Source organism: Hemiscyllium ocellatum, chromosome 9 (assembly GCF_020745735.1).
Source record: "Hemiscyllium ocellatum isolate sHemOce1 chromosome 9, sHemOce1.pat.X.cur, whole genome shotgun sequence".
Taxonomy (NCBI): domain Eukaryota; kingdom Metazoa; phylum Chordata; class Chondrichthyes; order Orectolobiformes; family Hemiscylliidae; genus Hemiscyllium; species Hemiscyllium ocellatum.
Window position 1 is genome coordinate 96,954,776 of NC_083409.1, and position 25,502 is coordinate 96,980,277.

Below are 25,502 nucleotides of genomic sequence, written 5' to 3' on the forward strand. Positions count from 1 at the left end.
GTATTAACGGAATGTACGTTATAGCAGAATGACCTATATGCTTTTTATTTTAATTACCAGAAAGGCAATTTCATATTTTCCCAAATTATTATTTTTGTCTGTAATTCAGTGATGGGATGTGGGTGCATTTGAATGGACCAGCATTTGTTGCCCATCCAATTTATGGCCCTAGAAAGCTATTCCGTTCGAGGGACAATTAATTGCTCTCTGTTTAGAGCCACATATGGAGCAGACTAGGTAAGGACAGTAGTTTCTTTTTCCTAAAGGACCATAGTGAATCATTTGGGTTTTTATGGCAGTCAAAAGCGGGTTAGCATTTAACAGTACTTAACATTTTAATTGCAAACTGTTTTATTGAATGAAAGGTTCTTACATGGCAGACAGCAAGCTATCACCAGAGTATTATTCAGGGCCTCTGGGTTACTATTATGGTAATATTGCCACTATGCTCCCATTTCCCCTATATCTTTGCTCAGTTACTCAACTGATCAAGATCTATTGGTTGCCTCCTTTTCTTCTGGAAGGTGTTGGTAGATTTCTCTTACTTTTTTGTTGTATATCTTTATCGCTTTTTAAACTACAATGAATACACAAAATGTTTTTCACAGATTGCTAGCTGTACAGTGGCATGGTTCATGCTGAGTCTTAAATTCCTGGATGGCAAAATGTGTGGGAACAGGAGAGTGTGTCACCCCATTTCGATGAATGTAAATGTGTTACTTTTTCTTGTGAAAGTTGCATTAAAATACTTAGCTTAAATTGTTTTGATTTCATAAATCAAAATAATAAATTGTACTTGATGCTTTCCTGTCAGTACTTTTACAATCCTATAATCAGAAATGCACAAAAATATTTTAAGGAAGGTCTGACATCACTGACAATTGAACTGCAATGTTATGAGCCTCTGTACTTCAAAATTTGCTCAGCCTTCAGATGTCTTTTTTCTGACCAACAATCTGTGTGCAATAACCATTCGAGAGCAAACATCATTAGAAACAAAAACTCAGGTAATCAAGCTTAAATTTGTCCAGGCAACTTCACCTTGATTGCAAATCTCCCTCTAAATTATTTTGCTGGGGCTGACAGCACTGCAGATGTAATTGAGTAGGAAAAAGTATTTTTGTCAGATTTATAGGGCCAAGAATAGATATATTTTTATAGTATAATGAATTACAGAAGAATTGGCATCCAACTCATCAACTTTTTATTACCTTTTTAATGCAATTTTCTGTGCTGGTTTACTTTCCCTGTCTGTTGCCTTAAGTCGCTCAGACATCTCCCAACATTAATTAAGAATGACTCACTCAGGATAAGACTAAAATCGGATTTAAAAGAACAGAAAAATTGGATACTTCATTGGCAAGACCTGCCACACAATGTAAAACTGTAGCTCCCTTGGTTATTGCAGTGGCCTCTTGATTTCATAAAAACTTTACGTTCCTTAACCATTCATTTTGCTTTAGTAATTAAATTGAATTATAGAAATGGCAAAACAGATACTTCACTGCAATGATTGTGTCTCTGCCTTTAGTAGCATAGTCTGATATTCACTTCACTTTCATTTAAAAGTCTCAATGTTTTGGTGCAGGCTTTTGGAGACTGATAGCAAGTCTTTGAAATCTGTAAATGGATCTCGTCGAAATAGTGGATCTTCATTGGTATCTAGTTCTTCTGCTTCAAGTAATCTAAGCCACCTGGAAGAAGATTCCTGGATCCTCTGGGGAAGAATTGTGAACGAGTGGGATGACGTACGGAAAAAGAAAGAGAAGCAGATGAGGGTAAGGACCAGAAACCAGTGGTGCTTTTACTATTTTCCTGATATTTTAAATGGTAGGATATAAAATCTAATGGGTAGCTTTTCGAAAAAGGAGCTATGTCTTAACTTCAGAATTTATCTCTTTGTACAGTCCGTTTGTTGCACTATCGAAACATCACTGTTCCGTGGTGTTGAATGCTACTGCTGATCTTTGATAAGCAGTAAATATCATTTAAATTCTGTTGAGCATGTGGTCATAGCAACAACTGAAGATCTGATGGAAGTTGGCATTTAATGTTATTACATCAGAGATTCTGAAATGCAATGTAGACCAATGTGTGCAGCCTAATTCTTAAATCTAGGATAACACGTGGCTACGATGATTTCCTTCATTGATAAAGCACCCATATAAATGGTATTTGGTTAATGACCATTGTAGTTTGTTTCCGACATGTGCAGTGCACAAAGATCTCAAATTAATTTACGAAGACTGATTATCTAATTCTGCATATTGTTTGAAATGTTTAAGGCAATCGATTCAGAATATTTAAAATGGTCAAAGATTCGAGAAGTTTTGTAACAGGGCACTATTTTCTTTTGTGCCAGACTTGAGGACAAGGGACACTGTTTTACAATCTGAGTATGTTCAAATAGAAGTAAAATATTAAACTACTTTTCAAACAAATGGTGTTGGAAATATGGACCTCTCCCATGCAAAAAGCTTTGGAATTTGGGTTGAATCTTCTTGACTGAAGTTGGATCTTTGTTAACCTTAACAAAAAAGATGAAGTACTGAATTGGGAAAATGGCGTTGAGATACAGTTTAGCCATTATCTGATTAAATCATGAAGTAAGCTTCAGTGAGCTTCATTTTAAGGCTATATCCCTTCTACTCATCGCTGTTATCAGTAAAACAATCTCAAAACCTCGAACAATTGCAATTTTTAACAAGAAAACAAATTTACTTGTAATTTGATGCTGATATTAGGAGTAATAGATAATAGACAATAGGTGCAGGAGTAGGCCATTCTGCCCTTCGAGCCTGCACCATCATTCAATATGATCATGGCTGATCATCCTTAATCAGTATCCTGTTCCTGCCTTATCTCCATAACCCTTGATTCCACAATCCTTGAGAGCTCCATCTAACTCTTTCTTTAACGAATCCAGAGACTGGGCCTCCACTGCCCTCTGTGGCAGAGAATTCCACACAGCCACCACTCTCTGGGTGAAGAAGTTTCTCCTCATCTCTGTCCTAAATGGTCTACCCCGTATTTTTAAGCTGTGTCCTCTGGTTCGGCACTCTCACCCATCAGCGGGAACACATTTCCTGCCTCCAGAGTGTCCAATCCTTTAATAATCTTATATGTCTCAATCAGATCCCCTCTCAGTCTTCAAAACTCAAGGGTATACAAGCCCAGTCGCCCCAGTTTTTCAGTGTAAGGTAATCCCGCATTCCAGGAATTGACCTCGTGAATCTACGCTGCACTCTCTCAATAGCCAGAATGTCTTTCCTCAAATTTGGAGACCAGAACTGCACACAGTACTCCAGGTGTGGTCTCACCAGGGCCCTGTACAGCTGCAGAAGAACCTCTTTGCTTCTATACTCAATCCCTCTTGTTATGAAGGTCAGCATGCTATTAGCATTCTTCACTACATGCTGTACCTGCATGCTTACCTTCATTGACTGGTGTACAAGAACACCCAGATCTCTCTGTACTGCCTCTTTATCTAAATTGATTCCATTTAGGTAGAAATCTGCCTTCCTGTTCTTGCCACCAAAGTGGATAACCATATATTTATCTACATTAAACTGCATCTGCCATGCACCTGACCACTCACCTAACCTGTCCAGGTCACCCTGTAATCTCCTAACATCCTCATCTCATTTCACCCTGCCACCCAGCTTATTATCATCAGCAAATTTGCCAATGTTATTACTAATACCATCTTCTATATCATTAATATATATTGTAAAAAGCTGCGGTCCCAGCACTGATCCCTGCGGTACCCCACTGGTCACTGCCTGCCATTCCGAAACGGAGCCGTTTATCACTACTTTGTTTCCTATCAGCCAACCAACTTTCAATCCAAGTTAGTACTTTACCCCCAATACCATGCGCCCTAATTTTGCTCACTAGCCTCCTATGTGGGACTTTATCAAAAGCTTTCTGAAAGTCCAGGTACACTACATCAACTGGATCTCCCTCGTCCATCTTCAGAGTTACATCCTCAAAAAATTCCAGATTAGTCAAGCATGATTTCCCCTTCATAAATCTATGCTGACTCTGACCTATCCTGTTACTGCTATCCAGATGTGTCATAATTTCATTCTTTATAATAGACTCCAGCATCTTTCCCACCACTGAGGTCAGACTAACTGGGCTATAATTTCCTGCCTTCTCTCTCCCACCTTTCTTAAAAAGTGGTACAACATTAGCCACCCTCCAATCCACAAGAACTGATCCCGAATCTATCAAACTCTGGAAAATCACCAACGCATCCACGATTTCTCGAGCTACCTCCTTCAGTACCCTGGGATGTAGACCATCAGGCCCCGGGGACTTATCAACCTTCAGATCTAACTGTCTCTCCAATACCAATTCCTGGTAAATATAACTTCCCTTCAGTTCAAGTCCTTCAGCCACTGTTACCTCAGGGAGATTGCTTGTGTCTTCCCCAGTGAACACAGATCTGAAATACCAATTCAATTCTTCTGCCATTTCTTTGTTCCCTGTAATATATTCCCCTGTTTCTGTCTTCAAGGGCCCAATTTTAGTCTGAACCATTTTTTTGCCTTTCACATACCTAAAAAAAACTTTTACTATCTTCCTTTATATTATTGGCCAGTTTACCTTCGTACCTCATTATTTCGCTGCGTATTTCCTTCTTAGTAGTTCTCTGTTGTTCTTTAAAAGTTTCCCAATCCTCCGTTTTCCCACTTATCTTTGCTATGTTATACTTTTTCTCTTTTAACTTTATACGTTTCTTAACTTCCCTCGTCAGCCACGCCAACCCATGCCTCCTCCTAGGAACTTTCTTCCTTTTTGGAATGAACTGATCCTGCAACTTCTGCATTATACACAGAAATATCGGCCATTGTTCCTCCACGGTCATCCCTGCTAAGGTATTGCACCATTGAACTTTGGCCACTTCCTCCCTCATCGCTCCATAGTTCCCTTTATTCAATTGAAATATTGTCACTTCCGATTGTACCCTCTCCCTCTCAAATTGCAGATTGAAGCTTATTGTATTATGGTCACTACTTCCCAATGGCTCCTTCACATCGAGGTCCCTGACCAATTCAGGTTCGTTGCATAATACCAGATCCAGAATTGCCTTCTCCCTGGTCGGTTCCAGCACCAACTGCTCTAAGAATCCATCTCTGAGGCACTCCACAAAGTCTTTTTCTTGAGGTCAAATACCATCCTGATTCTCCCAGTCTACCTGCATGTTGAAATCATCCCATAACAACTGTAGTAACATCTTTGCGACAGGCCTATTTATGCTCCTGATTTAACTTGCACCCGACATCCATATTACTGTTTGGGGGCCTGTAGATAACTTCCAAGAGGGTCTTTTTACCCTTAGTATTTCTCAGCTCTATCCACACTGATTCTTCTAGGTCCCCCCCCGCGCAAGGGACTGAATATCATCCCTTACCAACATGGCCACTCCACCCCCTCTGCCCGTCAGTCTGTCCTTACGATAGCACGTGTAGCCTTGAATATTCATCTCCCAGACCCTGTCCACTTGAAGCCACGTCTCAGTTATCCCCACAATAACGTATCTGCCAATTTCCAAAAGAGCCTCGAGCTAATCCATCTTATTTCTAATGCTTCGTGCATTCATGTATAGTATTTTTAATTTGTTACTGCCCTCACCCTTCCCATCAACTCCTATTTCACTCAACCTTACAGCATGATCCCATTTTGAGTTTTCTGCCTCATTGATACAGTTTCTTAACTTCCCTTGTTCTAACTTTCCCTCCAATTTGCTTCTTAAACTTCCAGTTTGTCCACCCCCCACCCTACTTAGTTTAAGCATAGCTGTGTTGCAGTAGCAAACCTGCCTGCCAGAATGCTGGTCCCTAACCTATAAAGGTGCAAACCGTCTCTCTTGTAGAATTCATGCTTACCACAAAACCCCAGCGATCCAAGAATTTAAATCCTTGCTTCCCACACCAGTTCCCCAGCCACACGTTCAAGTCCATTATCTCCCTGTTTCTGGGAGGAACTGGAAGCAAACTGGAGATAACCACCTTGGACATCCTGCTTTTCAGCCTTTTTCCTAGTTCTCCGAAGTCCCGCTGTAGTATGTTCCTCCTCCTCTTCCCGACATCATTTGTGCCAACATATACCACCACCTCTGGCTCTTCACCTTTGTCCTTGAGGATTTCCTGCATTCTGTCTATGATGTCTTTAACCCTGGCATCAGGAAGGCAACACACCATCCTTAAGTCCCATCTGCTGCCACAAAAACCCCAGTCAGTTCCTCTCACGATGGAGTCCCCTATTACCAAGTAGCCAAGTGTGTAGTGCTGAAAAACCACAGCAGGTCAGGCAGCATCAGAGGAGCAGTAGAATCAATGTTTTGGGCTTAAGCCCTTCATCAGGAATGCGACTTGTGGTCCAGGGATGCTGGGAGATTAATGGGAGGGGGTGGGACTGGGGGGAGTAAGGCTTGTGGAGCTCCTGCTTTGAATTTGTTTGTTCTGTCTGGAAGAGATTTGATTTGGGTGTGTTCCACTTAATAAGGATTGGGAGTGATGCATTGCTGGGCTTGGAAAAGTTCCAACTATAAAAATACTACTTTTGAGTTGATACAAACTAGTTTTGTACTGATTAAACTAACAGTATCAATTTGGGCGCAAGGTGAAAGTTTTGAGTTTGCTTCCATTGATTGCACTGTTTATTGTAAACCTCTCAATTAGCTTATGCTATGGTGTGTGGAAATCAGTAAGTGAATACCATGATCTAGTCCTTGCACTTCCACAAGTTCAGTAAATTACTCTCCATTTCACATCCAAGTCCAATCTAATGATACCCAACCTGAAAGATTTCTTTGACAAGTTGGTTTTCCTCCTATTCAATGTAAAATGACTCTAAGAAACAGATGTAAGATTTCATTGCTTGGAGATACGAGCTAAGTACCAACACAAAAAGTTCATCTCTTGAAACTATTACAAACTGGGTTTTCAACTTTTAATTTTCTTCTGACAAGAAGAAAAACAGTTGCCTGCTCACCAACCTGCATGAGCAACCACTCTGTTCTGCATATGAGGAGTTTTGATATCATGAAAGTTCATGTGAAATACAATATAGCTTGTCCAAAAATTGCAGTCAAATCTATAAATTTTAATATTAGTTTCTGGGATATGTGTGCATCAACCCAGATTACCTTTGAGAGCCATTTCCTAAACATTTCCACTGTTTAGCTATTTGGGATGAACTCCAGGGTTTTGAGTCAATAACAAGGAAGGAATGACCTACATTTCCACTGCATGCTGTGGTGTAATGAATAACCCTTTAATTACCAAGTGTTTCAATTTTTTTTCATTTATGAAAAATAGTTACTTGACAACTGAGAATAAGATTGTTTCATAGTAATAACATTATTGCTCTGCCAATGTGATGAAGTAATTAACCTGACACTGATCCAAATATTGATATGATTAATGTAATTATTGTTGAGTTAATTGGAATAATAGACAACAAACAGGATCCAGTTTTATTAGTTCAAACTGTAAGATAGTGAAATTGTTAAGAAATGTGAGTCAACATTAATTTGGCAGTTAAAAGGCTCCTTTTTATTTACAGACAATTTACTTTGACTCTTGTTTGTTAGGTTGATTGTAGAATTGATGGTGTGCTTAACCTTTTCTAAAGCAAATACTTTCATTTAAAGTTACTTTGGCTATCCTTAGAGATATAGTACATTTGCTTGGATTCATGAAACTTAAACCACAATAATGTCTTAATGCTAACATCCCCACAGCTTTCTCAACGACAACTGAGGGTGGGCAATAACTGCTGGCCAGCCGGCGACACCCACAGCCCATGAATGAATATGGAAAAAAATTGCCAGAGTAAATTTCCTTAAATTATGCATCATTATAGCAAGTATTTGCTTCAAGACTGCTTTTTATTTCCTTTGGATGGCCGAAAGCACTTAACAATGAAAAATTCAGTCACTGTTAAGGGAACAAACATAGCAGTTCATGTGTGCACAGCAAAACCCTGCAAAGAGTAAATTAATAAATGATCAGGTTGGGAAAAATGTTGGAAAGAGCACTAGAAAAACTTGGAAATCTGATCCTGAATTGATAGACAGGTGTTCTTATTGTTTCATCTCTCAGGCTACATTTCTGACAACACAGCCCTCTTTCAGTACTGCATTGAAATGTCAGGTGAGAGGGAATATGTGAACACATCTACGTTGAGGTTTGAATCCACGACTTTGTCTCAGAACTAAGTATTCTCTGAAGTGAGTTGAGCTGACATAAACTAAAAGAATTCATATGTTAGCTGTACAGGAATCAGCTGATGTCAGGAAAATTGCTGGTGAGTAACCAGGTTGTGCAGGTCAGGGAGTGTTCTGAGCTGTCAATATAATTATTAATATTGCCATAATTTTTCCAACGCTGTTGGGAATAATGTTATAACAGTACTCTTCAATAGCTATTACAGCTTTGGTATTGTTGCACCCTCTCAGAGCTGAAACTGTTATGTTTATTGGACAAAGCACATTGACAATCCTAGAAAGCTGAGACATTTATTTGGTTGTAACTTAAGGGGTTACAAATTCTAATACATTACAATACTAATTTTTCTCTCTCTGTGCAACAGCCAGGTTAAACAAACTTCCAGTTAAAAAAAAGCACAAACTGAGATTTTGAAATTATTTTCTGTACCTTTCAGGAACTTGTTCGAAAGGGGATTCCTCATCATTTTCGAGCTATCGTGTGGCAGCTACTATGCAATGCTCAAAATATGCCTATTAAAGACCAGTATTCAGAGTTATTGAAGATGACCTCGCCATGTGAAAAACTTATACGAAGAGACATAGCTAGAACGTATCCAGAGCATGATTTTTTCAAAGAGAAAGACAGCCTGGGACAGGAGGTTCTATTTAATGTTATGAAGGTAAACTTGTCATTTAAATGTAATTACTTATGAAGTGCAGCCTCTTGATTATAAGGAGTCTCCCTACATTTTAAAATAAATTTGTAATTTGAGCAAGAAACAAACGTCAAAAGGGATGTTGTTGCAACACTGCACAGTTGAAATATTTTTCCCTTCTCCTTGAGGCTAGGAAAAATACAGCTTGATGCACAGTAAAGTTCCATTTTATTTAAGGAATGTCTTGATGCTATATCCAGAAAATCACCTTGTGTGTCTGTGAGAATTTATATTTTCTGTATGATTTTGGCCTTTCCAGTTTGATTAAATTGTCAGCGCTTGAGTGTTGCTCAGTGATACCTTCACAGAAACTGTGTTGATGATTTCAAACTCATTTGTAGAAGATCATTCTAAGTGGAAGAGAAAATATGACTCCATTAGTGTGTACTGAATTTAAAGGTTAGCCCTGAGTTGGAAGATCATATGCAGAGCTAAAACATAATTACTGTTTGCTTATTTAAAGGGTCTGTGAATGCTGTGGGGGTGGTGAAATTGCCATGGAAACATCAGAAATAATATGAGCAGTTACATCTGTCCTACATGATTGACACTAAAGTTAGAGACTGCATTTTTAAAGTTAGTCAGCTTGGGCCTCAAATACCCAGCAGTTTTTCAAACCCATTTTTGAGTACTCACTAATAATTTACTTGCTGAATATATGTGTGTAGATGATGAAAGAAACTTTTGCAGAAACGAGCAAGTTGCTTGACTGCTGTTGGGCCGATTGAGTATTGGAATATGCTTCACAACGGGCATTGTAGAATGTGTAGTGGCCCCACAGTGCAGCAAGAGGCCATTAGGTCCATCAAGTCTGCACCAATCCTCCAAAGAGCACCCCACCCTATCCTCATTACCCCTCATTTATCAAGGCTAATCCACCTAGCCTACAGATCCCTGTACACTACTGAGCAATTTAACATGGCTAATCTACTTAATCTGCACATCTTTGGATTGTAGGAGGAAACTGGAGCAGCTGACCAGAACCCAAGCAGACACAGAATGTCTGTATGAAGTTTGCAAGACAGCCTAGGCTGGAATTGATCCTGAGTCTCTGGTGCTTTGAGACAGCAGTGCTAACCATCAAGCCACCATGCCATGCAGCCAGATGAAACTTACTATAAAAGCTAGTGTTTGAAAGTGCAGACAACTTCAAAATATAAATGTACAATGTGCGTTTTGTGTTTTGAAATTTCTTGTTCTGTGTAACACAGAACTAGGAATTTTGGGAGTAAAATTCAACATTGGGTAATGCAAAATATAAAAGGTGCCTCAACCAGCTTTTGTCTCAATTATTTTTTTGTGTCAAGAAAAATCAGGTAAACTGAAAAACATGTGTCAGTATCTGCTTGGTGTTCCTCCATTCCTAATGTGCAAAACTTTCCTGGCCATTAAATTAAATGTAGTCCAATTATTGACTTGAAATTCAGTTGAATTGCTTAATTTGGAAAGATCATTTTTCATATTACAGTGAAGAAAAAGCTTTTTTTGGAAGAACATTTCCGATTTCCATCATTTTGAAGGTTGCTTAAAAGATTTTGTGGCTCAAGTCTGTTCTGTTCATAAAAACAGAACAAAGTATAATCTAGTTAATAATAATCTTATGTAGTTCTTCCAAAGAAAATGCTATATTTACAAAAATAAGAGATTCTGTACATAGGAATGCAAATAATCATTTGGTAGCAGAGAACCGCTGAAACATTTTGTCAAAGCCTTTTATTGTGCAGACATTAGGGCATTAGCCAGAATGCCAATGTAAAGGTGAACAACATGTTGTATCAGAAGAGAGTGCTGATTTATTGGCAAGTGGACTACAATAGGTGTGAATTTCTCTAAGGGTGTTGTATACCCAAAGTTGTGCCAATTTTCATTTCCAAATGAATTGTTGACAAAAGAGGAGAGACTTAGTGGAATAAATAGAGTCATAGAATGGAAAAGACACTTCAGACCAACTCATCCATACCAATCAAATATCCCAAATTAAACTCGTCGCATTTGGCCCATATCCCTCTAAATCTTTCCTATTTATGGACTTGTTCAAATGTCTTTAAATGTTGTAACTGTACCTGCACCTACGATTTCATCTGACAGTTCATTCTACATATGAACCACTCTCTGTGTGAAAACTTTGCCCCTCGGGTCTCTCAAATCTTTCTCCTCTCACCTTAAAAGTCTGCCCCCTAGTTTTTGGATTCTGTTACCTTGGGAAAAAGACCTTGACCTTTCACGTTATCTGTGTCCCTCATGATTTTAAAAACTTCTATAAGGTCACCACTCCATCTTCTATACTCCAGTGAAAAAATGAGCAAGAGAATCTCCCGGTCAGCCTTGATTCATGTTAGGGCTCTACAACACCCCCACCACCCCCCCCCCCCCCCCCCCCCACCCCCTCCCCCCTCGATGAAGGGCTTTTGCTCAAAACATCAATTTTCCTGATTCACGGATACTGCCTGACTTGCTGTGCTTTTCCAGCACCACTCTAATCTCTAGCATCTGCACTACCCACTTCTGCCGGGTATGTAGGTTAGTCTGATCTTAGAGTCAGAGAAAAGGTCGGCACAACGTCAAGGACGGAAGGGCCTGTATGTGATGTACTGTTCTATATTAGTTTGCTCTCATTCCACGGATGTTGACTAACGCACTGTGATCTCCAGCATTTGTTGTTTTCAGTATATCTACCTTGGAATTGATGACTGTGCAAATAGGCTTTGGGGTATGCTCCTCTGGTTCTGCACAAAGCTTATGGTCAAATTTCAATCTCCTGCTGATGAGCTTTGGAGGGGGATGAGATGTATTTCTAAATGTTGAAGGTATTCAGAGCAAAGATAGAGGAGGTGCTAATGGTGGGAAAGCAGAGATTCACCTGGAGAAACTTTGAAAAGGGAAAAGTAGTTGAGCTGTGCTGATTTTCCAGTTGCTTGCCATTTCAATAAGCCATCCTACTCCCATGCCAACGTTACCATTCAAGGATAATGAATGTTCCAGTGAAGCTCTTTTCAAGCTGGAGAAACAACACCTCTTTTTCCATTTTGGCCCTTCACAACCTTCAGAACTCAGTGCTTGAGTTCAACAACTTGAGAGCATGAGCAGTTTCTTCCATCTTGATTACTACTTTGCCATCTCTCCACATTAGTAGGTCGAAATGTGCAATTTTACTTATTATGAAATATATCATATACCCTTTACATTGGTATTCTTACGAAATGCGAGGTAAAATATTTTGACAATATGCCATTTTACAGCAATACTTATGTTACACAGATACAATACTTCAATACGTAATGAGAAGACATTAAAAAAAGTAGTCTATGAAGAATTGATGAACAGACATGGTTTGGAAAATGTATAACATTTGTTTTGATCTTTGTGCGTTTTTTTTTACTTTACCTATCTTTGCATTTCTTGCTTTTCTTTCTCCTTCAGGACAACTACAATATTGCCTTTCTACTAGCTCACTTCCATCTATTTGTCTCTTTTCCATTCATGCTGCATTAGATTTAAATGGTCTCTTGCTCTCCTATGCATGTCGCATCAGCTTGCACCCTACCACTTCACTACCTAGTATATCATTCAGGATATCTGGTTTGCCACATGCTTCATCCTAAATCTACTATTTCAAACCACTTTAAACCTTGCTTGGCTGTCAGAACAATTCAGAATTCATGTTCAACACCTATTTAAAACACTTGGTAAGTTTCTAATTAATTTCATGAAGTATCATAGCTTTTATCACATTCACTTTATTGCATGAGATACAGATAATATCCATGAGACAGATAAAATCTTATTTTATGTAAAAGTAGACTTCTCATTCATGCACAATGCAATTGACAAAACATTTGAATTGAAAAAGGTTTTTTTTAATAACCACGTTATAATTTTGATCAAAGGAGCATTCTAGTCACTACAGGAGAGTGGTCATAGAGTCAGACAACATGGAAAGAGCCTTCATTCCAACCAGTCCATACTGACTATGTTCCCAAACTAAACTAATCCCACCTGGCTGCCCTTCACCCCAACCCTCCAAACCTTTTGTATTCATGTACCTTTTCCAAATGTCTTTTAACTGTATCTGCACCTGCCACTTTCTCTGGCCATTCATTCCACACACAAACTACTCTGTGTGAAAATGTTTAAATCTTTTTAAATCTTTCTCCTCTCACCTTAAAAATATGCCCCTTAGTTTTGAATTTCCCACCCTAGGGAAAGGATCCTTGAAGCCATCATGTGAAAAGAGCTTGAAGGAATGCAAATCAAAGCAATTGGAAGCTTTGTATAATTGAGGCTGATTGGAAGTGATGTTTCTTAATTGGCAAAAAAAAGTTGCCTTAAGAATTTATACTTCACTCTTAGGGAGAAAGAGAAAAAGATGTGGCTTGCTGGGTATGTTGGTTGGTGATTATACAACAATTTGGAGTGGTGTGGTCCCTTAAAATTGAAAAATATCCTGAGGAGCTTCACAGGCGTCTTCTCAGTCAAACCTCTGTTAAAGATAACCCAGTACTGCACAACAGTTCTGTAAGGAATCCTCCAGATTGGTTTTTACAAGGAACAATCCTCCAAGACAAAGCTGTTACGTGCATATCACCGTTACTTTTTGATAATTAAGACAGCTGTCATTTGACATCCGTGTTGGTTAAAGACCTTTTATGGACTTCTGATACACAACAGCAAGGTGACTTTATGACCACTCAGATAATTGCATATTAAGTAGGGCAAGCCAACATGATTTGTTGCTGGCAATCATTTTTAACTCACTTGAGTTCTTTTGGGCAACAGAGTTGATGATGACATAATAGATAGAATTGGAAATGTCATTTGGTGAAGTGCCACACAATAGATTTGAGAGTAAATTTGAAGCTCACCGAATAAGAGGGACAGGAGCAATACAGAAACTAGTTCAGTGACAGGAACAGAAACGAGTGACTACTGGATGTTTTTCAGCCTAGTGGGAGGCTTATTGTGAATTTCTCAGGTAGGTTCTGTGTTAATGTGCCTCCTTTTCATGATATTTGTGTGTGTATATATGTGGATATGTGTGTATATATAATTGACCAAGACCTTGATGTACAAGAAACAATTTCAAATTTGCAGATAATACAATATTGGAAATAATATGAACTGTAAGGAGGATGGTATAGAATTTCAAAAAGATGTAGAAAAGTTGGTGGAAAAGGTGGCCAAAAGTCAGGTTAAGTTTAAAACAGATGTATTGAGTTAATTTTGGTATGAAGAAAGCTGAGACAAAATAAAGGAAATGCAGGATTAGAAGGACCAGAGCAGGCTTTTCTTCTGAATGATCCCCAGACTAAGAACTTGTATCACCTTATGTGTAGGTAAAAACAATGACTGCAGATGCTGGAAACCAGATTCTGGATCAGTGGTGCTGGAAGAGCACAGCAGTTCAGGCAGCATGCAACTAGCAGCAAAATTGACGTTTCGGGCAAAAGCCCTTCATCAGGAATAAAGGCAGTGAGCTGGAAGCATGGAGAGATAAGCTAGAGGAGCTCTTCCAGCACCACTGATCCAGAATCACCTTATGCGTAGCCTCCTTTCAATTTTCAAATGTTTCAGCTTAATAGCCAGCAGCAAAGTTTAGTCTTTGACAAACTAAAGGTTGGTTTATCATAGAACTATTGTTGTAGTTATTCAAGTAAAACTTAAGTTTTGAGCTCAAACTATGATATATATAAAACAAGATTAAAAGTAGATATAGATAAAAGATACTTGTGAACGTCAGATCAATGGCTAAGCTCGTTGGAGGTCTGATGTTTCTTGAAGTTTTTCTATCTGAAATGTAGGGATTGATACTTGAAGTCAAATTCAACAGCTGCAATGACTTCTGTAGTTAGACAGTTAATGTTTGCTTGTATTGGTAAGCAGAACTTGGGACAGGTCAGAGGGTTTCTTGTTCCTCACTAGTTCTGCAGTCACAGCACTTTCACATTGCCGGTGCTCTTGGCGGAGCAGCAGTTGATCTTTCAGTGGCTTCCTCTTTTGTTAAGAACCCTCTGAGTTTTTCCTTGTGGTACTGCACAAAATGGCTTTTGCAAACTTTCTTTATCACAATCAAGAAAAATGGCTACTGAGTCAATTTCAGATGGCCATTGCCCTTTCTTGAAATTGTTTTCTGTCTCTTGTTTAAGAAGTTTTGAGTTCTCAGAACTTTAGAAAGACTGATTATGTTTCCAAAGGTTAATCAAGTTCTAGATAGCTCTGTGATTACTGCTGCTAGAACACTGGTTGATTTAAGGTCTATTCCCTAAGTCCCTCCTCCCTACCTTTTATCTTAGCTTGCTGGACACACTTTCCTCATTCCTGATGAAGGGCTTGTGCCCGAAACGTCGAATTTCCTTTTCCTTGGAGCTGCCTGACCTGCTGCGCTTTAACCAGCAACACATTTTCAGCTCTGATCTCCAGCATCTGCAGACCTCACTTTTTACTCTATTAAACAATATAACAGATTGCTGAAATATTCTTTTGACAGCTTCTTAAAAATCTGCAATGAATTGCACAGTTATGACAGTGTATATGCACATAAGTCATTACAAATGGCAGGACAGGATAAGTACGTGCTTAATAAAGTATACAATATTGAAGGTTATTATTAATAAGACCATTAAGTACAGAAATAAGGAAATTATGTTTTAACTTGCATAAGGTTCTCAGTCAGCCTCCGATTCTGGGCGTCACTCTTCGGGAAGGATATGAAGGCCCCAGAGTAACTATGCAAAAGGTTAATGAAAAATGGGTTGAGGGAGGAGAAACTTCAGTTATGTGAACAGATAGCAGAATTTAGGGTAGTTTTCCTTGGAGAAAAGAAGGTTGAGTGGAGGTATTCAAAATCATGAACCTGAACAGATCAGGTAGTGTGAATCCTCCCATTGATGAAAGGATTGAGAATATTAGGCTGCAGATTTAAGTTAATTGGCACCTAGAGAAAAATACTCTTTCATATGAATTGTTTGGATCTGGAATGAACTGAGTGTTTGATGGAAGCAGGTGCAATTGATGCATTCAAGATGGAATTATCTGAATTAGATTATTAGCTGAAGAGAAAGAAGGTAGACAAGCAGTATGGCTGGAAGAGCACAGCAAGCCAGGCAACATCAGGAAGTGGAGAAGGCAATTTTTCAAGTGTAACCCTTCTTCAGGACTGGGGGTGGGTGGAAGAGGAGCTGCAGATAAAGGGGGTGGGGGCACAGGGTCGTGAGTTGGGATAAGTGAACATAGGTAGAGGGTACGACCTGGTTGGTCAATGGGAGGAGTGAATTTGGTTGGTGTCTGGAAGGAAGGGTCAATCAGAGGAATGGAAGGGAGGGGGAGGGGATGGGACTGGGACTGGAGTTGGTGGGAAGAGTGGCGCAAATCAAGGATTGGCAAAGGGAATGGTCCTTGTGGAAAGGTGGGGAAGAGAATATATTCTTGGTAGTGTGATCTGGTTGGAGTTGGTGGAAGTGTTTAACGCTGATGTGTTGGATGCCAAGACTGGTGGGATGGTAGACGAGAACAATAAAGAAAATCAGAAATGCATATCTATTACAAAAAATTGAAAAGTCCACTCAAGAGAAGGAAGGTGCAGGCAAAGATAGAGAAGGAAGGGGAGTGATATAAGACAAAGCTGATGCCATGAGGAGTGTAAAGAGTGTACAGATTGTTAGGCCATTTCAGAAGGTAGAACATTAAAGCGCAGTCCAGGCCCTTCGATCCTCAATATTGCGTCGACCTGTGAAATCAGTCTGAAGCTCATCTAACCTACACTTTTTTTTTTACTCAGAGTAGTAAGGATATGGCATGCACTTCCTGCAACAGTAGTAGACTCGCCAACTTGACAGGTATTTAAATGGTCATTGAATAGGCATATGGACGAGAATGGAATAAAGAAACTACCTCTGAAATCTATCCTATATCTCTCACCCCTCAATTTGAAGCTATGTCCTCTCATACTAGCCATCACCATCCGAGGAACAAGGCTCTCACTGTCCAACCTATCTAACTCTCTGATTATCTCCTATGTCTCAATTAAGTCACCTCTCAACCTTCTCTCGAACGAAAACAGCATCCAGAAGTACCTTACTGAAGTCCATATCCACCACATCAACTGCTTTACCCTCATCCACCTGTTCGGTTATCTTCTCAAAGAACTCAATAAGGTTTATGACACACCTTCACAAAACCATGTTGACTATACCTAATCAACTTATTCCATTCTAGATGATTATAAATCCTATCTCTTGTAACCCATTCTGTCACTTTTCCTACAACCAAAGTAGTTGAGAGTCAACTATGTTATTGTGGGTCTGGAGTCATGTGAAGGCCAGATTGCATGAGAATGACAGATTTCCTTCTCCAAAAGATATTAGTGAGCCAGATGGGATTTTCTGACAATAGCTTCTTGATAATTAATAGACTCTTAATTTTAATTGAATTTCGATTTCACCATCTGCCATCATGGGATTCAAACCAGATTCCCAGAACATTAGTTGACTTTCTGAAATAATAGTCTACCAGTACTACTACTAGGTCATCCCCTCCCCTCAAGATGAGATCTGAGTGATAGCACGCCTCATTCAACCAAATGTGGCATCAAAAAGTCCAAGTAGAACTGGAATCATGGTTTTGGGGTGAAACTCTGTTGGTTGGAATTATAAGCGCCACATAGGAATTTTCTCATGGTTGGTGGAGGTCAGTCATCTTAGCTTCAAGACAATTACTGCAGTACTTCCTCAGGGTAGCATTCTTGGCCTGACTATCTTCAGCTGCTTAATCAATGATCTTAAGGTCAGAGTGGATATGTCTGCCAATGATTGCATAATGGCCAGAACCATTTGTGACTCCTTAGATATTGAGGCAGTCCATTTTCAGATGCAACTGGACAAGATCTGGTCAATATTCAGGCTGGGAATGACAAGTGGCAAGTAGGGCTTTGACCATCTCTGATAAGTGATCATCTTAACTACTGCCCCTTGATATTCAATGGTAAACCCATCACTGCATGTCCCACCAATGACATCCTAGGGGTTACCATTGACCAGAAACTCAACTGGACTCTTCACATGAACAGAGTGGGTACAAGTGCAGGTGAGAGGCTAGGAACACTATGGCGAGAAACTCACCTTCTAACTCCCCAAAGCCTGTCCATCGTTTACAAGGGACAAGTCAGGACTGTGATGGAAAGCTCTCTACTTGCCTTGAGGGGCATAGCTTCAACTACACTCCAGAAGTCTGATACCATCCAGGGCAAAGCAGCCTGCTTGATTGGCACCACATCCACTTCCTCTACCACTGATGCTGAGTAGCAGGAGTGGTTACTGTCTACAAGATGCACTGCAGAAGCTCACCAAAGATCCTTAGGCAATATCTTCCAAACCAAAAGCCAATTAGATAAAGAAGGTCAAGGGCAGCAGGTACATGGGAACATCACCACTTGCACATTACCCTCCAAGCCGCTCACCATCCTGACTTGGAGATATATCACTATGCCTTCACTGTCAGAGGGTTAAAATTCTGGAATTCCTTTCCCCAGGGCATTGTATCATCTACAGCATGCTCACTGCAGCGGTTCAAGAAGGCAGCTCACCAGCAAAGCCCACATTGCACTAAAAACCTCCATAGAAATGTCCCTTATGATAATTTTTCATTCTTTTTGTGGTTTCATTGGTAAATGAAAGCAGGCATATCTCAACATTTTCTTCAGTTTACTTGGAAAGGAAATTGCTCATATTTTTAATATGTAATTGTGAATGTTGTTAACCCTCATTCTTTGTTTCTTTCCTCCACTGGTCTTACACAGTATGATGCTTTTCTACGCTGTCTCTGGGACTGGCAGCCTGATAGTATAAAAAGGCTATTTTTTCGGTTGATATATCATGCATCGTGTTGGAAAATAAAGTTGGACTTCATAAATCATAGTGATCTCTCGCAGAAGAAAGGCCCTAGTGCAATGTCCTAAATTTGCTCAGCTGCAAAATAGCAGACTGCCTACAATGCCAATTATGAAAGTTTTTTTTAAGAAGGTGGTGTTCTTGTTAGCTTACCCGGATAGTGAAGAAGGCGTTTGGTATGCTTTCGTTTATTGGTCAGAGTATTGAGTACAGGAGTTGGGAGGTCATGTTGTGGCTGTACAGGACATTGGTTAGGCCACTGTTGGAATGTTGCATGCAATTCTGGTCTCCTTCCTATCAGAAAGACGTTGTGAAACTTGAAAGGGTTCAGAAAAGATTTATAAGGATGTTGCCAGGGTTGGAGAATTTGAGCAATGGGGCGAGGCTGAACAGGCAGGGGCTGTTTTCCCTGAAGCGTCGGAGGCTGAGGGGTGACCTTATAGAGGTTTACAAAATTGAGGGGCATGGATAGGATAAATAGACAAAGTTTTTCTTTGGTCAGGGAGTTCAGAACTAGAGGGCATAGGTTTAGGGTGAGAGGGGAAAGATATAAAAGAGACCTAAGGGGCAACATTTTCACGCAGAGGGTGGTACGTGTGTGGAATGAGTTGCCAGAGGATGTGGTGGAGGCTGGTGCAATTGTAACATTTAAGAGGCATTTGGATGCGTATATGAATAGGAAGGGTTTGGAAGGAGATGGGCCAGGCGCTGGCAGGTGGGACTAGATTGGGTTGGGATATCTGGTCAGTGTGGACAGTTTGGACCGAAGGGTCTGTTTCCATGCTGTACATCTCTGACTCTGACTTTCTGACTCTATAAGCAATGACCTCAAAGTTCTGTAAATGTTTGGAAGTGCGCTCCTTGTTAACGCTTACGGTTGTATGTTTTGAGGATTTTTTTCAAGTTTGATTGGCTGTTACCAATTGTTTTTCAATTGAATACTTTTATTCAATTGGTGAAAATCCAGCAATTAGAGATCAGTTTCTGTCTGTCTGAATAAAAGACAATTGATGGTAATCTTATATGTTGAAATGCTTAAAAAGTAAACTAATTTAGTTACCTACACAATCATTTTTTTTTACAATTGCATATGGAGAGAAAATAAAACATTGCAGTTTCTGTGCATAAATACATGGCACATCATTTATTTCCGGTAAATTAGTTAGTTTACAAATCACCTTCATATCAATTCATCAAAACATAATTTATTTTTCTTTGTAGGCCTATTCGCTAGTAGATCGTGAAGTTGGTTATTGTCAAGGGAGTGCTTTTATAGTTGGACTACTGCTTATGCAGGTAATTTTGCTTTTAGATCATAAGTCACTATCCTTGGGGAATTGTAATGCTTGTTTGAATGTTGTTTTTGATATGGGTATGAGGGTCCCATATGGCAGCTGGTGATTTGCTTTTCTCTTGGTGCAGTGCATTTGGGGTACACTACGAGAATTGTAAGACCTCACAAAAAGGTGCTGAGGTATTCAGAGCAGAGAAAAAAGAATTGGAGTAGGCCATACTCCTTTCATCAGATCATGTGTGACCTTCTATCTCGATTCATTGATCTTGCAAATCTGTTTGCTTTCTGTGTAACCAAAAAGCTTTCTACCCATGTCTCAAATATACTCGATTGTTAAGCATCCACATCTCTTGGAGGATAAATCAAGTATCATCACCATCATTAATGAAGTAATATTAGACAAACTAATGGGGTGAACATCAGGTACGTCCACGGGCCCTGATTGGTTGCATCCAAGGATCTTAAAGGAAGCAGTTACAGACATAGTAAGTGCTTTAACTGTATCTTTCCAAAAATAATCCTTGAGTTTTAGAGAAGTTCCGGAGGGTTGGAAATCTGCCAAAATGGGAAATAGGCCACAAGTAGGTAACCATGTGCCAATTAACCTAACATCTATTGTTGGAATCAATCATTAAGGAAGTAATAGCAGAAAATTTGGAAAACCATAATCTAATCAAGCAGAGTCAGCATGACTTCATGAATCGAAAATCATGTCTGGCTAATTTATTCCATTTTTTGGAGGAAGTCTCACCCAGAAATGATAGAGGGGAACCAGTAGATGTGTTGTTGTATTTGGACTTGCAGAAGGCAGTCCATGTTCAGATGCAATCTCAATTTATAAATTACCCAGCTAGGAGAGGCATCCAGTATGTATCCTGTCAAGTACCTAACCTACTCCACTTTATAAGATTTGCAAGTGGATCCAAATTGAAACTTCAAATTGCATAATCCAAAGCCCTGCATTGAAAATACCTGTGTTGGGCATTGGGTCAGGACAATTTGGCAGCCAACCTTTGGGGTAGTATAGTGTATAATGCCTCATTATTTTGACGATGACCACTTGGGCAAGTTACTTGAAGCTGCCTGATATCATTGAAACTGTATCTCAGAATGATGTTAAAATCTTCAGTAAGAGAAAAGATTGAAGAAAATTGATGAAAAGTGAAAGAAATGAAGCACGTTTTTGCTAAAATTCTTGATGTTTCAAAATCACCTTTTATAAGTCTTTTACCCCCAGAATTTTCAAAGTAAATACCTTAATTAGCCTCTAAAACCAAGTATGGTAATACCTGCAGGAATTCTTGGAGAAACTCAGCAGTTCTGGCAGCATCTGTATGAAAAAAAACAGGGTTAATGTTTGGAGTCTGGTGACCTTTCATCAAAATTCAAAACATGCCCTCTGCTTTCTTCCCACAGATGCTGCCAGACCTGCTGAGGTTTGCCAGAAAATTCTATGCTTGTTTCATCCAGCATCCACAGTTTTTATTTTATTTCATGATGCTATCTAATCAACATTTTAATTTAATACAATAGTAGTTGTAGAATAATGTATGTCAGTCTTTGAAATGTTAGCTTGATTAAGTTGTGGAGGCTTAATTTACGATGCTATTATTTCCAGTTAATTGTAGAATAAAAGAGCTTTATCCATTAAGGACTAGCCAAAATAAAATTAAAAGTTTGATTGAAGAAATTTGTTTCACATGTTTTGTAAAATTTGAAATGTTAAGTGTGGAAAGTATGAATCTACTTTCCTTGGAACCTTCCAGTCTTAATGCATCTCTGTTTTCCCTTGTGAAGATGCCAGAGGAGGAAGCATTTTGTGTTTTTGTCAAGTTAATGCAAGACTACCGTCTCAGAGAACTTTTCAAACCGAGTATGGCCGAGCTAGGTCTGTGTATGTATCAATTTGAGTGGATGATACAGGTAAGAAGGATGAAATGAAATTAAATTAATATGTAAATATATTTAGCAGCGGCTTAAAGTTAGCTTGTTAAAAGTCTTAACACCAGTAAATCAATTTGGTTTGCTCTTTGTTTAATAGTGTGAATTGAAAATTTAATTTAATTTGCAAATTAGATCAGTGACTAGTTTTATGTTCTTAGTTAATGCATATTTGTCTTTTTGTGCTATCCATGATCTCTTGGAAAAGGTCAACAATTTTGAAAGACAATTATTCCTTGCAATTCAGACAATGCTAAAGAATGAGCAGGGTATTTAATGGCTCAGAGCAATTGACTTATTAAAAATAGTTTGGTTCTAGATTTACTGGGTTTTCTCATTTTCATTCAAAATTATGTTGACTTGACGCTTGAGAATGTGGACTACAAAAATCAAGCTGGAGCCAGTGATCATAAAACCACCATAAAAAGATTGCAATGTGAGTAGAGTAGTTCAAATTGAATCATGCAGCCATGTTTCCTCTGACCGTGTTGGTTAATTTGTTTTGTGTACACAGGAACAACTGCCAGAACTCTCTGTGCACTTTCAATCCCAGAGTTTCCACACCTCCATGTACTCATCTTCCTGGTTCCTTACTATCTTTCTGACTACATTTCCACTACCCGTTGCTACAAGATTATTTGACATTTTCATGTCAGAGGTAAGTACCTGTGCAATTATTCAAACTTATTCACTTTGCTACATTGAATCACTGAACGTTACCAGTTGCTATAGTGGCGTGCCAATAATTTCTTCTTCTTATTTCCAGAGTAAGTGAAAGAAAATTATTTGTAGTCATTTTTATTCAGATTTCACTGTTTTTATATATTCTAGGGTCTTGAGATTGTTTTTCGTGTTGGAATAGCAATATTACAGGCCAATCAGGCAGAACTGATGCAGCTTGATATGGAGGGAATGTTGCAGGTAAGAATAAATTAACTTAATGTTTCTGGTTTTAAAACTGATTTTTTTGGAACTTGTATAATATTTTTTAAAATATATATTAACTAGATCTATATAATTTTTGCACTAGCATTTTCAAAAGGTCATTCCACATCAGTTTGACAGTGCACCTGACAAGTTAATTCAAGCAGCTTATCAAACTAAGTACAACGCAAAGAAGATGAAAAAGTAGGTATTAAATATAGCTTACATATACATAACATTGCTGTTATTTTCAGAATGATCATGTTGTTACAACTCTATCATTGTGTACTTGTATTCAGACATTCCTTTAAGTGAGTAAGGAGAACAGAAGCACAAAACATTGAGTCAGGCAGCTTTCCCCTCAATGTGAATGCACATTTTTCTAATGAGCACTGGAAAATATGTGGCAATGTGAATTTTGCTGAGTTGAAAGTATGACTTCTTAGAATAGTCCTGTATCAAAACATTTTGATATATGTCTTTATATTTTATCTGGTGTGCATTAACAATGTTCCACATGCTAGATGAATATACTTCTTATTATTAGGTTGGAAAAGGAATACACTACAATAAAAAATAAGGAGATGGAAGAGCAAGTAGAAATTAAGGTAAAATTTCGAAATACTCCACTCAATTTCTGAGGTAGGTAAATTACACCAGGAGCACAAAGCTTAATATTGAGAAACAACCCACTTAAGGTTTCTCTCTGAGACTTTTCTGTCTGTCCAGATAAACAATTTGCTTTAAGGAAATAAGTCACTGTGTGGTAGAATAGTACGAATGGCACTGACTATTTCCCCCACCATTATGCTTCATTTCATAATTTGTGTCTTTTTCATTGTTTCTTCCCATTCCTATTCAATTTTCCTTTTCACTGCTCTCTCTCATTAAATAGTTGTTTCTGTTTTTTTAAATTAGATTAGATTAGATTACTTAGTGTGGAAACAGGCCCTTCGGCCCAACAAGCCCACACCGACCCGCCGAAGCGCAACCCACCCATACCCCTATATTTACCCCTTACCTAACACTACGGGCAATTCAGTATGACCAATTCACCTGACCTGCACATCTTTGGACTGTGGGAGGAAACCAGAGCACCCGGAGGAAACCCACGCAGACACGGGGAGAATGTGCAAACTCCACACAGTCTGTCGCTTGAGTCAGGAATTGAACCCGGGTCTCAGGTTCTGTGCTGTGACAGTTCTGTGGATGTTGATTGCATTCTGAAACATCCGCCAAGTTTGTTAGATTAGACAAGCATAATTTTCCTTATTAACACAAACTTCTTCAAGTCCTTTACTGCTTTTTCCCCCTGATGATCGTTTCTAAGACCTTAAAACAGCGCAGGGCCTTGATGATATGCCAACCTTTTATCCTACTCTAAGGTCAAACCGACCTACGTACCCTTTATTTTACTAACATCCATGTATCTATCCAAGAGTCACTTAAATGTCCCTAATGTATCTAACTCTGTTACCACCGCTGACAGTGCATTTCCACACACTCATCATTCTCCATGTAAAGAACCAACCTCTGACATCTCCCTTAAACCTTCCTCCAATCACCTTAAAGTTATGCATCCTTGTATTAGCTATTTCTGCCTTGGGAAAAAGTGTCTGACTATTCACTCTATCTGTGTCTCTCATCATCTTGTACAACTCTATCAAGTCACCTTTCACCCTTCTTTACTCCAATGAGAAAAGCTTTAGCTCCCTCACCCTTTCTTCATAACACATGCACTCCAGTCCAGGCAGCATTCATTGATGCAAAACAGCCGAACCTGCTGATCTATTCACTTTAAGCATGGGTGCCCTTTCTGGTACATCATGCCTCTGTGTTCATCCCGTGCATAATCTGTACTGTCTCTGCTTCTACCAATATTTCTTACAGCAATGTGTCTCATTAGTAAACATCGATATAATTTTGAGATTTGCCTGTGCTTCCTTAAGCTTCTATCATCTGCTTTGTTCTGAAATTGTTCTGCATTTCTTACTACCTACTTCCTATTTACATGCTGGTAGAGAATTTTTGTAAAATGTTAAGTGTTAGTAATATTTTCTTCACTTCCCCTTTCACATTAGTGTATTTGTCCTAATTGTCGTTTTGAGAATTTAATTGACAAATAATAGATCCTCTTTTTCTTTCTTTTCATCACATTGTTCATCATCCTTATCATTCAAGGTACCACATTGTGTTGGTACCCCACCTTACTCTCTTGTTGGAAAATACCTGAAACATCTCTTCTGTTGTGACAGGGTGGTGAACCCTTCTGTTAATTTAAAACAAACACCCAGAAAAGCTCACCTTGTCTCATAATCTGTTAAAATGAGTGACAGAGAACTCCCAAATTCCACTATTTAAAGAAAATAACATCAATTTATTTTTAACTCTAATTCTAAAAGTGAACATTAAGCAAATATTCATAACTGTAAGCCCCCTTTCTCTTAACTGCTTATTATCTGCCTCCAACTCTATAACAACATGCTGTTCCAATGAGACACTTATTAAAATTGCATCAACTTAAT

At 38.9% G+C, this 25,502-nt stretch overlaps 1 protein-coding gene across 3 annotated transcripts in view; it reads left to right on the forward strand.

The window, feature by feature from the left end:
• Nucleotides 1–25,502, forward strand: part of evi5a (ecotropic viral integration site 5a) — a 257,993-nt gene that overhangs the window by 74,506 nt on the left and 157,985 nt on the right. For all 3 annotated transcript variants that reach the window (XM_060830595.1, XM_060830597.1, XM_060830598.1), the window contains exons 3-10: nt 1,589–1,778; nt 8,677–8,901; nt 20,040–20,114; nt 21,910–22,035; nt 22,568–22,711; nt 22,885–22,974; nt 23,084–23,181; nt 23,525–23,585. In XM_060830595.1, coding sequence (XP_060686578.1) covers nt 1,589–1,778; nt 8,677–8,901; nt 20,040–20,114; nt 21,910–22,035; nt 22,568–22,711; nt 22,885–22,974; nt 23,084–23,181; nt 23,525–23,585 — 1,009 coding nt within the window. The remainder of the gene's footprint in view (nt 1–1,588; nt 1,779–8,676; nt 8,902–20,039; nt 20,115–21,909; nt 22,036–22,567; nt 22,712–22,884; nt 22,975–23,083; nt 23,182–23,524; nt 23,586–25,502) is intronic.